The sequence below is a fragment of the Vulpes lagopus genome, chromosome 2 (assembly GCF_018345385.1).
Source record: "Vulpes lagopus strain Blue_001 chromosome 2, ASM1834538v1, whole genome shotgun sequence".
Taxonomy (NCBI): Eukaryota; Metazoa; Chordata; class Mammalia; order Carnivora; family Canidae; genus Vulpes; species Vulpes lagopus.
Window position 1 is genome coordinate 162,361,349 of NC_054825.1, and position 11,609 is coordinate 162,372,957.

At 47.3% G+C, this 11,609-nt stretch overlaps 1 protein-coding gene across 1 annotated transcript; it reads left to right on the forward strand.

Annotated features, from left to right (window-relative positions):
- KLK14 (kallikrein related peptidase 14) lies at window positions 1-4,554 on the forward strand. The gene is made up of 5 exons (XM_041745815.1): window positions 1-40; window positions 874-1,045; window positions 3,127-3,380; window positions 3,510-3,646; window positions 4,254-4,554. The coding sequence occupies exons 1-5, from the start codon at window positions 1-3 to the stop codon at window positions 4,404-4,406; spliced, it is 756 nt and encodes a 251-aa protein (XP_041601749.1). The 3' UTR covers window positions 4,407-4,554.
- Window positions 4,555-11,609: the final 7,055 nt, after the last annotated feature.

An 11,609-nucleotide genomic window follows, 5' to 3' on the forward strand; every position in this document is an offset into this window, starting at 1 on the left:
ATGTTCCTCCTGCTGACAGCACTCCAGATCATAGCTCTAGGTAAGAAAGCAGTGGGGTCTGGGGTGGGGGCAGTCCCCCCGGAAATGCTGAGAAGAGACCTTGAGGGTTCCCAGGGACCCAGTGTGCTCATGGGTAAGCTGGTGAGAAGGTGTGGGGGGCGGTTTTGGGGGTCATGACTGAGGAGCAAGCAGGAGGGGGACTGGGTTCTTAGTCATGAAGATATCAGGAAGTAATAGGGTACAGGAGTTGAAGATGATGGAGAGGAATAAATGAGTCATTATGGAGAATTGTCCATTCCTGTGTGGGTTTTATTTAAAAGGAGGGCTGCAGAACTAAAGGAAAGACAGCATGTTGTTGGCAGTGATGGGGGTGGGTGGTGAGGGTAGGGGAGTGGGCTCACAAGGAGGGGTGTGACATGGCAGATGGAGTGAGTATGGGGTGAGATGGTAGATTCTGGGAGGTCATACAGGGGGGAAGATTGCAAAAAGGACAAGGAGCTCCTTGAATGTGTTGGAGAAGGATTAATGGGAGGTGGGGGGAATTGCGGTGTATTGTAAAAAGTGATGTTAGAAAGTATTCGTGGTAGAGTCAACGGTAGTAGATATGTCAGAGCCCTGGATGAGGTGGCTGTGGGATCAAGTGTTATACTATGGAGGCGATGGGGAGTCATGTATCAGAAAACTCTCTATTGTGTTGGCACAATAATGAGGGCGACATTGGGCATATTTCAAACTGGGTGGGGCAGATAGAGGTGGGTGGTTTAGGGGTTAGGTAAAGAAAGGGGATTTGTGGGTCCCAGACATCCTAGAAAGTTGGGGAGTCAGAGCATTTGTTCATCTGCTTTCCACCTACCCCATCTCTACCTGTTCCAGCCATGGCACAGAGCCAAGGGGATGAGAACAAGATAATTGGTGGTTATACATGCATCCAGAACTCCCAGCCATGGCAGGCAGCCCTGCTGGCAGGTCCCTTTCGTCGTTTCCTCTGTGGAGGGGCCCTGCTGTCACGCCAGTGGGCCATCACCGCTGCTCACTGTGCACGCCCGTGAGTAACCTCCTCCCCTATTCTTGTCCAAGTGAATTCCAGAGTCTAGAGCCCCAGAGCTCAGCTAAGAACCTGGAGCATTGTGTTGAACCTAATGTAGTAGCTGGGTTCTGGTTTGGGGTCTAGATAAAAGCCTCAAATTACCAACACAGCCCAGAATATGGAATCCAGCCACAAATCATGAACTCAGTTTAGATTCTTTTCTTTTTTTTTTTTTAAGATTTTATTTATTTATTTAGAGAGAGAGTGCATGGGGAGAGGGGCAGAGGGAGACACAGAATCTCCAGCAGACTCCATGCTGAGTGCAGAGCCCAACTCGGGGCTTCATCCCACGACCCTGAGATCATGACCCTGAGATTATGACCCCAGCTGAAATCAAGAATCCGATGCTCAACTGACTGAGCCACCCAGGCACTCCTCAGTTTAGATTCTGAAAATAGGGTCGCCTGGGTGGCTCAGTCAGTTGTGTCTGCCTTCTGCTCAGGTCATGATCCCGGGGTCCTAGGATTGAGCTCCACATCGGGCTCCCTGCTCAGTGGAGAGCCTGCTTCTCTCTCTCCCTCTGCCCCTCTTCCTACTCATGCACTCTCTCTCTCTCTCTCTCAAATAAATAAATACAATCTTAAAAAAAATATTCTGAAAGCAGATTGAACCCATATGCCAGTTTAGAGTCCCATACAAAACCTAGAACCTGACATAATCTGGAAATCCGTCTAGAGGCCAAGCTGTATATAGAGACTAAGATTAGGAATCCATTCCAGATTGATGGTTCAGTTTACGGCACAGGCTACACATTCAGAAACTCAGGATCTCTCTCAAAACTTAGAATTCAAAGTCTAGTCCAGACCTGCAGTCCAGCCATAAATCCAGAACCCTGCTTACAGCTATAACATACAGCTCAGAATGTAAGATAGAACCAGAACCCATTCTAGATTCAATGTTTAATTCAGGGTCTAGTCAATAGCTCCTTTTTGAGCAGCCAGGAACCCCAAGTTCAATCCAGTGTCTAAATCCCAGAATGCAGACCATAATCTGAAACCCCATACAGAATTCAGAGCCTCTGAAAGAGTATAGATCTAAACTTAGAACCCAGATCCCAGACAGGAGCCCACCCAGTACCTATAAAGCAAATCTAATGCCATAAACTAAAGTTTGATGTAGAACCGAGAGCTCAGAACTCAGCCCAGAGTCTAGAATGCAAAGTTCAGAATGCAAGCCAACATCTAGAAACTTGGATCCAAACCACAACCTGGAGCTCCATCTAGAACCCAGAGCTCAACCTGAGGCAGGTTCTTCAGATAAGAGTCTAGAAGCAAGAGCCCAGACCATAACTGTAATCAATCCAAAACAGAGCCCAGCCAAGAATCAAGAACCTTTAGGACCCTAAGCTCAAATACAGAGTTCATACCATTGTCTAAAACCACATCATAAACCAGAATTTAAGCAAGAATCCAGAACTCAAATCCATATCCAGAATCCATTGTTCTATAGAGAATTGAGCCTACCCTAAGACTAAAAGCTCAAAGCAACATCTAGAATCCAGACTCAAACTATAATGCAGAGCTCAAAATAGAACCTGCAGCCTATCCTAACACCAAGAGCTCACACTCATATCTAGAAAGTATGCCATGATCCAGACTCAATCTACAGAGCCCAGATCCTAGTTTACACTCAAAAGTTCAAAATATCTAGAATCCAGGGGCCAGGCTGGAACCAGGACAGAGCCTCCCTGGAGCCTACTCCATGATAACAATTCTGATGTAGAGCCTAAAGCCACAGCCTAGAGTCTCAGTTGGAACTCCGAGCCTAGAACCCAGGATTGAGCCAAGAACTCTCAACCATCACCTCACATCCAAGCCAGAAACCAGAGCAAAGCTCAAGAGAGGAAGGGGCAGATGGTGGGATTGGCCTAAGAGGGAATGCCCAGGCCATGGGAAAGAGCACAAGAGTCCATCAAACACTCCACAAGCAGTTCAGACTTTTGGAAAATTCATCACCAGACAAGGGAATCAGGCCAGAGGGTGGGGAGTGGTCTCCAGGCCAGATCCTGAGCATTCCTACTTTTGGGGGACATGGACCAGGATCCTTCGCATAGCCCTGGGCAAGCACAACCTGAAGAACTGGGAGGCCACCCAGCAGGTGCTGCGTGTAGTTCGCCAGGTGCCACACCCCCGGTACAACTCCCAGACCCACAATAACGACCTGATGCTGCTGCAGCTGGAGCGGCCCATTCAGCTGGGGAGGGCAGTGAGGCCCATCACCATAGCCAGCTCCTGTGCCCGCCCAGGAACTCCCTGCCTCGTGTCGGGCTGGGGTACCACATCTAGCCCCATCGGTGAGTACTCCTGCATCCTGGAAAGGAAGGGCTGGGGGCCCGGACTCCTGGGTCTGAGGGAGGAGGAGGTGGATCCCCAGACTCTTGGTCCTACTGGAAGGTAGATCCCACTTGTAACCCTTCCCCCAGTCAGGTACCCTAACTCCCTGCAATGCGTGAACATCAATATCTCCTCGGATCAGGAGTGTCGGCAGGCTTATTCCCAAGCCATCACCGTTGGCATGGTCTGTGCAGGTGTTCCCCAAGGTGGGAAGGACTCTTGTCAGGTGAGGTCCAAGGGGATTGTCTGGAGCTGGGACTTGGGTATCAAACGATCTGGGGAGCATGAAAATCAGCAGAGGCCTCCCCAGAAACAGAGAGATTGTAATAGCTGGGCTGCCTCCTAGCTGTACACCCTTGGATAATAGATCTACTTCCTCTTTGCCTCAGTTTACTCATCTGTAAAATGGACATAGCACCTCTTAGGGCAAGTGGTGGAATTAGATGGTATCCCATGGAAAGAGTACAGAGCCATGCCAGCACTTACCACTGCCCTCATTGCTGTTATTACATATGAGCACCAGGAAATCCGTGCTCAGGGACTCTAGAGACCTTAGTCCATCCCTGAGAGGTGACTCTAGAGATGGGGAGATATAAAGAGGCACATGCAGTTTTCTAGAGCAGTGCAGTGAGCCCCAGGGGTCAGTCCAGGGCAGAGTTAGCAGGCATCAGTGAAGAGGGAAAGCAGTGACCCCAACTCTTTGGACAGATATCTTCAGAGCCTTGCAAGGGATCTCAGCCCACCTCCTTCCCCATCCCTGTCTCTTGGATTTCCCATACCCATGGCTCTGAACATCTGTCCATGAGTGCTCCATCTCAGCCTCTCCCTTTCAGGGTGACTCGGGGGGACCCCTGGTGTGCAAAGGACAGCTCCAAGGCCTCGTGTCCTGGGGGATGGAGCATTGTGCCCTGCCCGGCTACCCTGGAGTCTACACCAACCTGTGCAAGTACCGAACCTGGATCCAGAACACCATATGGAGCAAATGATTGCTGCTGTAACTGAACATCAGCTGCCCACTTGCTTCACCAGACCTGCTCTCTCTCCACTCAAGACCCAGGGTCATGGCCCCCCGCCCTTTCCTCCCTCAGACCCAGGAGTCTTCACCCTCAGCCCCCTGTTCCCTCAGACCCTGGAGTCCAGACCCCAAACCCCTCCTCCCTCAGACCCAGGAATCCAGACCTCCAGCTTCTCCTCCCTCAGACCCATGAGTCTAGGACCCCGGCCTCTTGATCCGGACCCCTGGCCCAGGAGTCTCCTTTTCCAGAGAAGTCCTTCATGGTTCCTCTCCCTACTCCCACAGCATCATTATTCAAGGCCCCTTAGATATGGAAACAGGAGTGTGAAAGCACAAAACTGGCACCATCCCCCAGGGAAGACATTTTTCAAAACCCTTACTATCTCAAAACACCAGATAAATAATAAGAAAAAATGGAATAATCCTAAATTCCATTCACCTGTTCATTTAATTCATCCAATGACTATGCCTACAGTGGCTTCATTGTATCCAGCCAGGAACCACGTTCCTGACAAGTGGCTGGATGGTGTGTGCTGCTCCCTGGAGGCACCCCCCATCCACCATATCTGGTGTGGTAGAAGGAAATGCCCAGCCTTGCAGCATGACCCTGAGCAAGATTGCCCTCCCTGAGCCACTGCTCCGGGTCCTGTGAGCAGGGATGGCTGAAGTTCAGAGCAGGGAGGGCAAAGACTCACCTTGTTTCTTGGAAAACCGTATGCAAATAAAAAGGTCCTCTTTTTCCTAATCAGATCTCAGGTGAGGAGAGCTGAGTTAATCACGCTCTGGAGTTCAAGTCCTGGCAGAGACCTGCTCTCATTTTATTTCTTGATTCCATCTGTCATCCCTGGCTCCAGTACCTTCCCTCCCCACAGGCAGCAATACAAATGGCCTTGAATACCATGTGTCCTTGCAAAACATGCCTCATCTGTCACAAGCTATTGCTGCTAATTTACATGAAGCCATTGTATTACGAGTCTCATTCTCTTTCTTACTTTCATTCGTCAAAGACTATTTATTGGGTACACAGTACACCAGGCATTATTCTAGGTGCTGAGCTTCCCCTCACAAGTTTCCCCTCACAGAACTTATACTCCAGCAGGAGGTGACACATGAGAAACAACAAATATAATTAAAGAGTTAACAGAAGGTCACAAGCTTGGCTCAGTTGGTGGAGCATGCAACTCTTGATCTCGAGGTTGTGGGTTCAAACCCCATGCTATAATTTGGCCTGCATCCTTCTATAAAGCCAAATAAAAGTAGTTTAGGGGCACCTGGGTGTCTCAGTGGCTGAGCTTCTGCCTTCAGCTCAGAGCGTGATCCCCGGGTCCTGGGATGGAGTCCTGCATCAGGCTCCCAGCAGGGAGCCTGCTTCTCCTCTGCCTATGTCTCTCTGCTTTTCTCTCAGTGGTGTGTGTCTCTCATGAATAAATAAATAAAATCTTTAAAAAATAAACAAATAAAAAGTAGTTTAGATCAAAGATTAACCCAATTCCCAAACTATACTCCCCACTGTGATGATTGAAAACTGCATTTTATTGCTTCTCAGATGCACATTCCTTCACATTTTTAACAATTCTGAAATCAGGCAGCATTTTACAACCAATAGTATCTTAGCATTGTATCATAATTTAAATGACAGTTTCTTTCTCTATCTCAGAGGTATGCAAAATAATAGTGCAAATACAATCACCAGCACCTTAAATCTGATGATACAGGGTATCGTGGAAGGTGGGTGTAGGTGAGGAGTCAGGTTGAAGTATTTTTTTAAGTTGGCTCTACACCCAATGTGGGGTTTGAACTCACAACCCTCAGATTAAGAGTCACATGTTCTACTGACTGAGCCAAGATTGAGGCACCAAGATTGAGGTATTAAATATGTGATCTTGGGCAGCCCCAGTGGCACAGCGGTTTAGCGCCGCCTGCGGCCCAGGGCGTAATCCTGGAGACCCTGGATCGAGGCCCACATCAGGCTCTCTGCATGGAGCCTGCTTCTCCCTCTGCCTGTCTCTCTCTCTCTCTCTCTCTCTCTCTCTGTGTCTCTATGAACAAATAAATAAAATCTTTTTTTTTTCAAATAAATAAAATCTTAAAAAAAAAATGTGATCTTACTCCACCACTGTATTAACAACCTCTCCATGTTGCTGTTTGCTCATCTAGTTTATTGCTTCTAACAGCTACAGAGTGTTCTCCACCTGTGCTGTCCAATGGTAACCACTAGCTATATGTGGTTCTTTAATTTTTTAATTTAAATTAGCTAAATTTAGGGGCTCCTGGGTGGCTCAGGTCATGATCCCAGGGTCCTGGGATCAAGTCCCACGTCGGGCTCCCAGCTCAGTGGGAAGTCTGCTTCTCCCTCTGCTCTTCCCCTTGCTTGTGCTCTCTCGAATAAATAAATAAACTCTTTTTTAAAAATTAGCTAAATTTAATACATGTTAAGTTTCCATTCCTTAGCTGCTCTCGCCACATTTCCAGGGCTCAGTAACGGTATGTAGCTGCCATTTTGGACAGTGTAGACAAATAGGATATTTCCATTATCTCACAAAGTTCTATTGGAGAGGACTACTCTCCAATAGTCTATACCCTTGTTTTTCAAAGTGTGGGTCTAAGGAACAGCAGCATTGGAATTAGCTGGAGCTTAGTAGATGTCAGAGTCTTGGGCCTCACTACAGACCAAATACAGAATCTGTATTTTAACAGGATCCACAGGGACACAATGCATATTAAAGTTTGAGAAGCACCATCTCCTGGTATATATCCACCATGTTTAATGACCCAGTTCGTTGATGATGGACACCTAGTTTCCCTCCACTACCTAAGCAATAATGCAATGACTATTTGGGGACATGCCCCTTCCGGTGCCTATAGACTTCTCTGGAATATTCACAGAAGTGGGACCACTGGATCAAAAGGATCAAAAGGCCTTCTCTTAATCAATTTCACCAAGTACTAGTAGGTTTTTTGTCTAGATAAGGATTCCTATCCCCCACACCCTCAGCAATGCTTGCAGTTCATTCTGCAAATGTAAGTCATATCTGCATGTGACAAAAGTGAATATTCATTGCATTTTATTGAATATTTATCTTTATTCAATATTTTTGAATATTCATCCAGCAAATATATTCATTAAATTTTATTATACACCAGGTACTGTTATAGAACAAAACAGATCAACACTTCTGCCCCCAGGGCACTCACTTCTGACGGAAATAAATAAATGAACGAGTAAAACATGAAGTATTACAGATGGGAGTGCCTTGCATAAAAGTCAAGCAAAGTAAGAGAGATAGAGAATGTCAGAGGAGGGATTTGAAATAGGTGGTTGTGCGATAAGCGTTAACTCGTGGGATGCCTGGGTGGCTCAGCAGTGGAGCTGTCTGCCTTTAGTCCCAGGGCGATCCTGATGATCCCACATCAGGCTCCCAGCATGGAGCCTGCTTCTCTCTCTGCCTATGTCTCTGCCTCTGTGTGTGTGTGTGTGTTCTCTCATGAATAAATAAATAAAATCTTAAAAAAAAAAAAAGATAAGGGTTAACTCGGCAGGCCTGGGTGGTCCAAAACTCTGCGCAGAAGGAAAGGTTTGGCCCTTGCCTGTTATTTGGCCTGATAACAATGTCTTTGTTTACCTGGGGGCCTTAGTCTGACAAATAGCCTATCCTTATAAAAATGACATGGTAGAGGCCTTGGGTCATGTTGTATCAATTTGACCTCTGCAGGAGCTAGAGACTCAGGTCAGCCATGCGAGCAGACAGCCATGTGCCTTTGGACATCAAAACACAGGGGAACTTCCCTGGTTGAACTACCCTGTGAGTGCTGCTGGGGAAGCAGGTGCTGTCTGCACAACCTCAGGGAGAGAGGACATCCGAAATGTTGTGCCTGGTTTCTCCCAGACTCTGCCCTGTGCACCATTTTCCTCTGCTTATTTTATTATATATATAAATATATATATATTATTAGTCTATATATCGACTATATATATATATTATTAGTCTATATTACTCCCAGGACCCTGGGATCATGAACTGAGCCGAAAGCAGACACTTAACCAACTGAGCCACCCAGATACGCCTTATTTTATGCTATATTTTTACTTGTAATAAGCCGAAGCCATGAGTAGAGCAGCTTCTCTGGGTTCTGTGAGTCCTTCTAGTGATTCATTGAACTTGTCCTCGGAATTCCCAGCTACATTGGTCAAGAAAGTCTTCAGGGAGAGGAGGACAAGAATGGAAGAAACCATGTAGATATCCAGCTTGGAAGAGGCTCTGAGAGTGTGCCTGGCATGAGAAAGGCAGGAAAAGGGAAACAGTTGATGATGTCTAGGGGCTTGTAGTCCACCGTCAGGAAATGCGACATTCACTCCAAGTAAGATGGGAGGCACTGCAGGGTTTTGAGAGGAGGACTGATCTGCCCTGATTCACATTCTCGTAAAAGGTCACCCTGGCTGCTTTATCAAACACAGAATATAGGTGGACAGGCTAGAAACAGGGAGACCAGATAGGAAAAATGCAACAATCTAGGTGGGAGAAAATGGTGGCTGCGAGGGACCAGGTGTCAAGGATGAAAGGTATTGAGAAATTGTCAGATTTGGGTCAGATACTGGGGCACCTAGGTGGCTCAGTCTGTTAGCCATCTGCCTTTAGCTCAGGTCATAATCCTGGAGTCCTGGGATTAAGCCCCACATGGGGCTCCCTACTCAGTGGATAATGTGTTTCTCCCTCACCCTCTGCCCCTACACCCACTTGTGCTCTCTCTCTCTCAAATAAATAAAATCGTTAAAAAAAAAAAAAGATGTGGGGCCTATTTTGAAGACAGAGCTGACACATGTGGTGTGAGAGAAGGAATCCAAAGGAGAAATGAAAGTTTTCACTGTTGAGGACTAGAAAGATGGAGAGATCACCTGGTAAAGATCAAGGCTGCAAGAGGAGCCTGTTTGGTTTTGGACATGCAGATGTGGAGCAAGCCATTGGATGTCAAGTTGTGAGTTCAGGAGCAAAGTTTGGCTGGAGACTTAAATTTGGGAGTCATCAGCATGTAGGTGGTATTTAAAGCCACCAGGCTGGATGAGATTACCGAGGGAGTGAGTGTAGACAGAGGAGAGGAGAGGACCAAGTACCAAGGCCTGAGGTGCTCCGCCATGTAGAGACGGGACAGGAGCAAACAGCAGCAGACATGGGTGAGGAATACGCATTGAGCTATGAGGAAGACCAGGACGATATAGTGTCCCAGAAGTGGAGGAAAAATCTCTTTGAAGGAACAGGGAGTGATCCACTTGTTAAACGCTGCTGATAACTGAAGTAAGATGGGTTCAGCGACACAGAAGTTATTGGTACTCTGGACAGGGTATGGCCCATGGGGCAGTTAGGGAGAAAGCCTGCATGGAGGGGGCTCAAGAGAGAACAGGAGGTTAGGAGCTGCAGACAATGAGGGTAGCCGACTTTTCAGAGAAAATTGCCATCATGGGGAGAAAGAAATTGGGCTAAAAAAAAAGCTGAAGGAGAGTCTGAAGGTTGAGAGGTTTCATTTTTTTGTTTTTGTTTTAATTAATTAATTAAAAGATTTTATTTCTTTATTCATGACAGACACACAGAAAGAAAAGCAGAGACACAGGCAGAGGGAGAAGCAGGGAGCCCGATGCGGGACTGGATCCCAGGAATCCGGAATCACACCCCAAGCCAAAGGCAAGTGCTCAACCTCTGAGCCATCTAGGCATCTCTGTTTTAATTCTTTTAATGGAGCAATTTAATGGGAGCAACTGTAGCATGTTCAGATGTTAAAGGGACTGCTCGTTGGGGAAGCAAAAAATTGATGCAGGCAGGGGAGTGCAGAGCTGCTGGCTGGAATGGTGTCCCCAAGGAAGTGAGAGGGGAAGAGATAGCAGGCACAAGTGGAGGGGTCTGTCTTAGATGGAGGCGAAGACTGTTCATCTATAGAAATAGGACAGGAGGCAGAGGATGTGGGCACAGACGCAGGTAGGTGGCGAGACTGATCTTTCTAGTTTTTGCTATTCTGATGGGTGGAAAGTGGTTTTCTGTTGCTGCACAGGAAAGATGGTGACTGGGGTGACATCCTTCCCAACATGGATACAGCTGTAGAGAAGAACTCATGGATCTCCACTCCGTGTGCATCTTTCTCTCCAAGAGCACAAGTCTGGTTTCTCCCCGGGCTTCTCCATCTCTCCATCTCTATGTCTTCATGCCTCTTTCTCCCTTTTCTTTCCCTCTGCCCTCTCCCACCCACCCTGTCTTTCTATCATTGTGTATTTATCCCTTTGTATCTTTCTCTGTCTCCCCCTCCCTTTACGTTTGCATCGGGGCCTCTCCTGAGCTTGGGTGTGGGGCCAACTTTCTCATCCCAGCCAGCACTTCCAACCAGAACTTCCAGTCCTTGCTTGACAAAGAACCCCATTTTGAAGCCAAGCTAGGGTGGGGCCTCCGGAAACCTCAGGCTACCTCCATCTCTGGCTCTACTTATTTAACAAGCACATTTGTGGCCCTTGGTCTGAGTCAGGCTCTCATCTAAGCACCTTCAGATAATAACTCATTTAACCCTTCTTTATAAGACATGGAGATCCTATACTATTGATTGCACAATTTTGCAATTGGAAACACTGAGGTACAGGGGGATCATGTCATTTGAACACATGTCACTTGAATGGTCTAGCTCCAGAGTCTCAGCTCTGAATCACTATGGATACTGCCTCTTTTTCCAGTGTTTTCTCCAGCTTTGCCTTCTGATGGGGGAAAAACCCTGATCTATGAGACAGTACACCTTGTTTGGTCTAGTTGTGTGACTTTCAGCAGCTCACTGCCCTCAGTGGGCTCCAGTTGCTCCCAGTCAGGTGACGGTGGTGGAATGCACCCAACTCCCGGTAGGTCCATGACCTTACTTCAACCTGAGTCAGCCAACCTAAGTCCAGGCCAGTCATAAACCCCAATATCAGCATTGACCTGGTACTCACCCTGAAGCAAATGTCAAAGGCAGCCACCCCCACTTCGCATTCCAGTCCTTTCCAAGCAAGAGAGGCTTCTCTGGAAGTGTAGACCCAGGCCACAAGAGGGCATAGGTACACTGACTTCCCACACAAGCTTGTCAGTCACCACACTAAACTGCATCCTCCCTCCTCCCACATCTCCTCCACCCAACCTAAACCCAACACTATTTAGAAAGAGTGAATTCA

Bases quoted from the DNA above. Each gene is read 5' to 3' on its own strand.
- KLK14 (XM_041745815.1), top strand. From the start codon at position 1: ATGTTCCTCCTGCTGACAGCACTCCAGATCATAGCTCTAG. The intron at 41-873 runs GTAAGAAAGCAG...TACCTGTTCCAG, and splicing joins ACTCCAGATCATAGCTCTAG to CCATGGCACAGAGCCAAGGG. The intron at 1,046-3,126 runs GTGAGTAACCTC...GACATGGACCAG, and splicing joins GCTGCTCACTGTGCACGCCC to GATCCTTCGCATAGCCCTGG.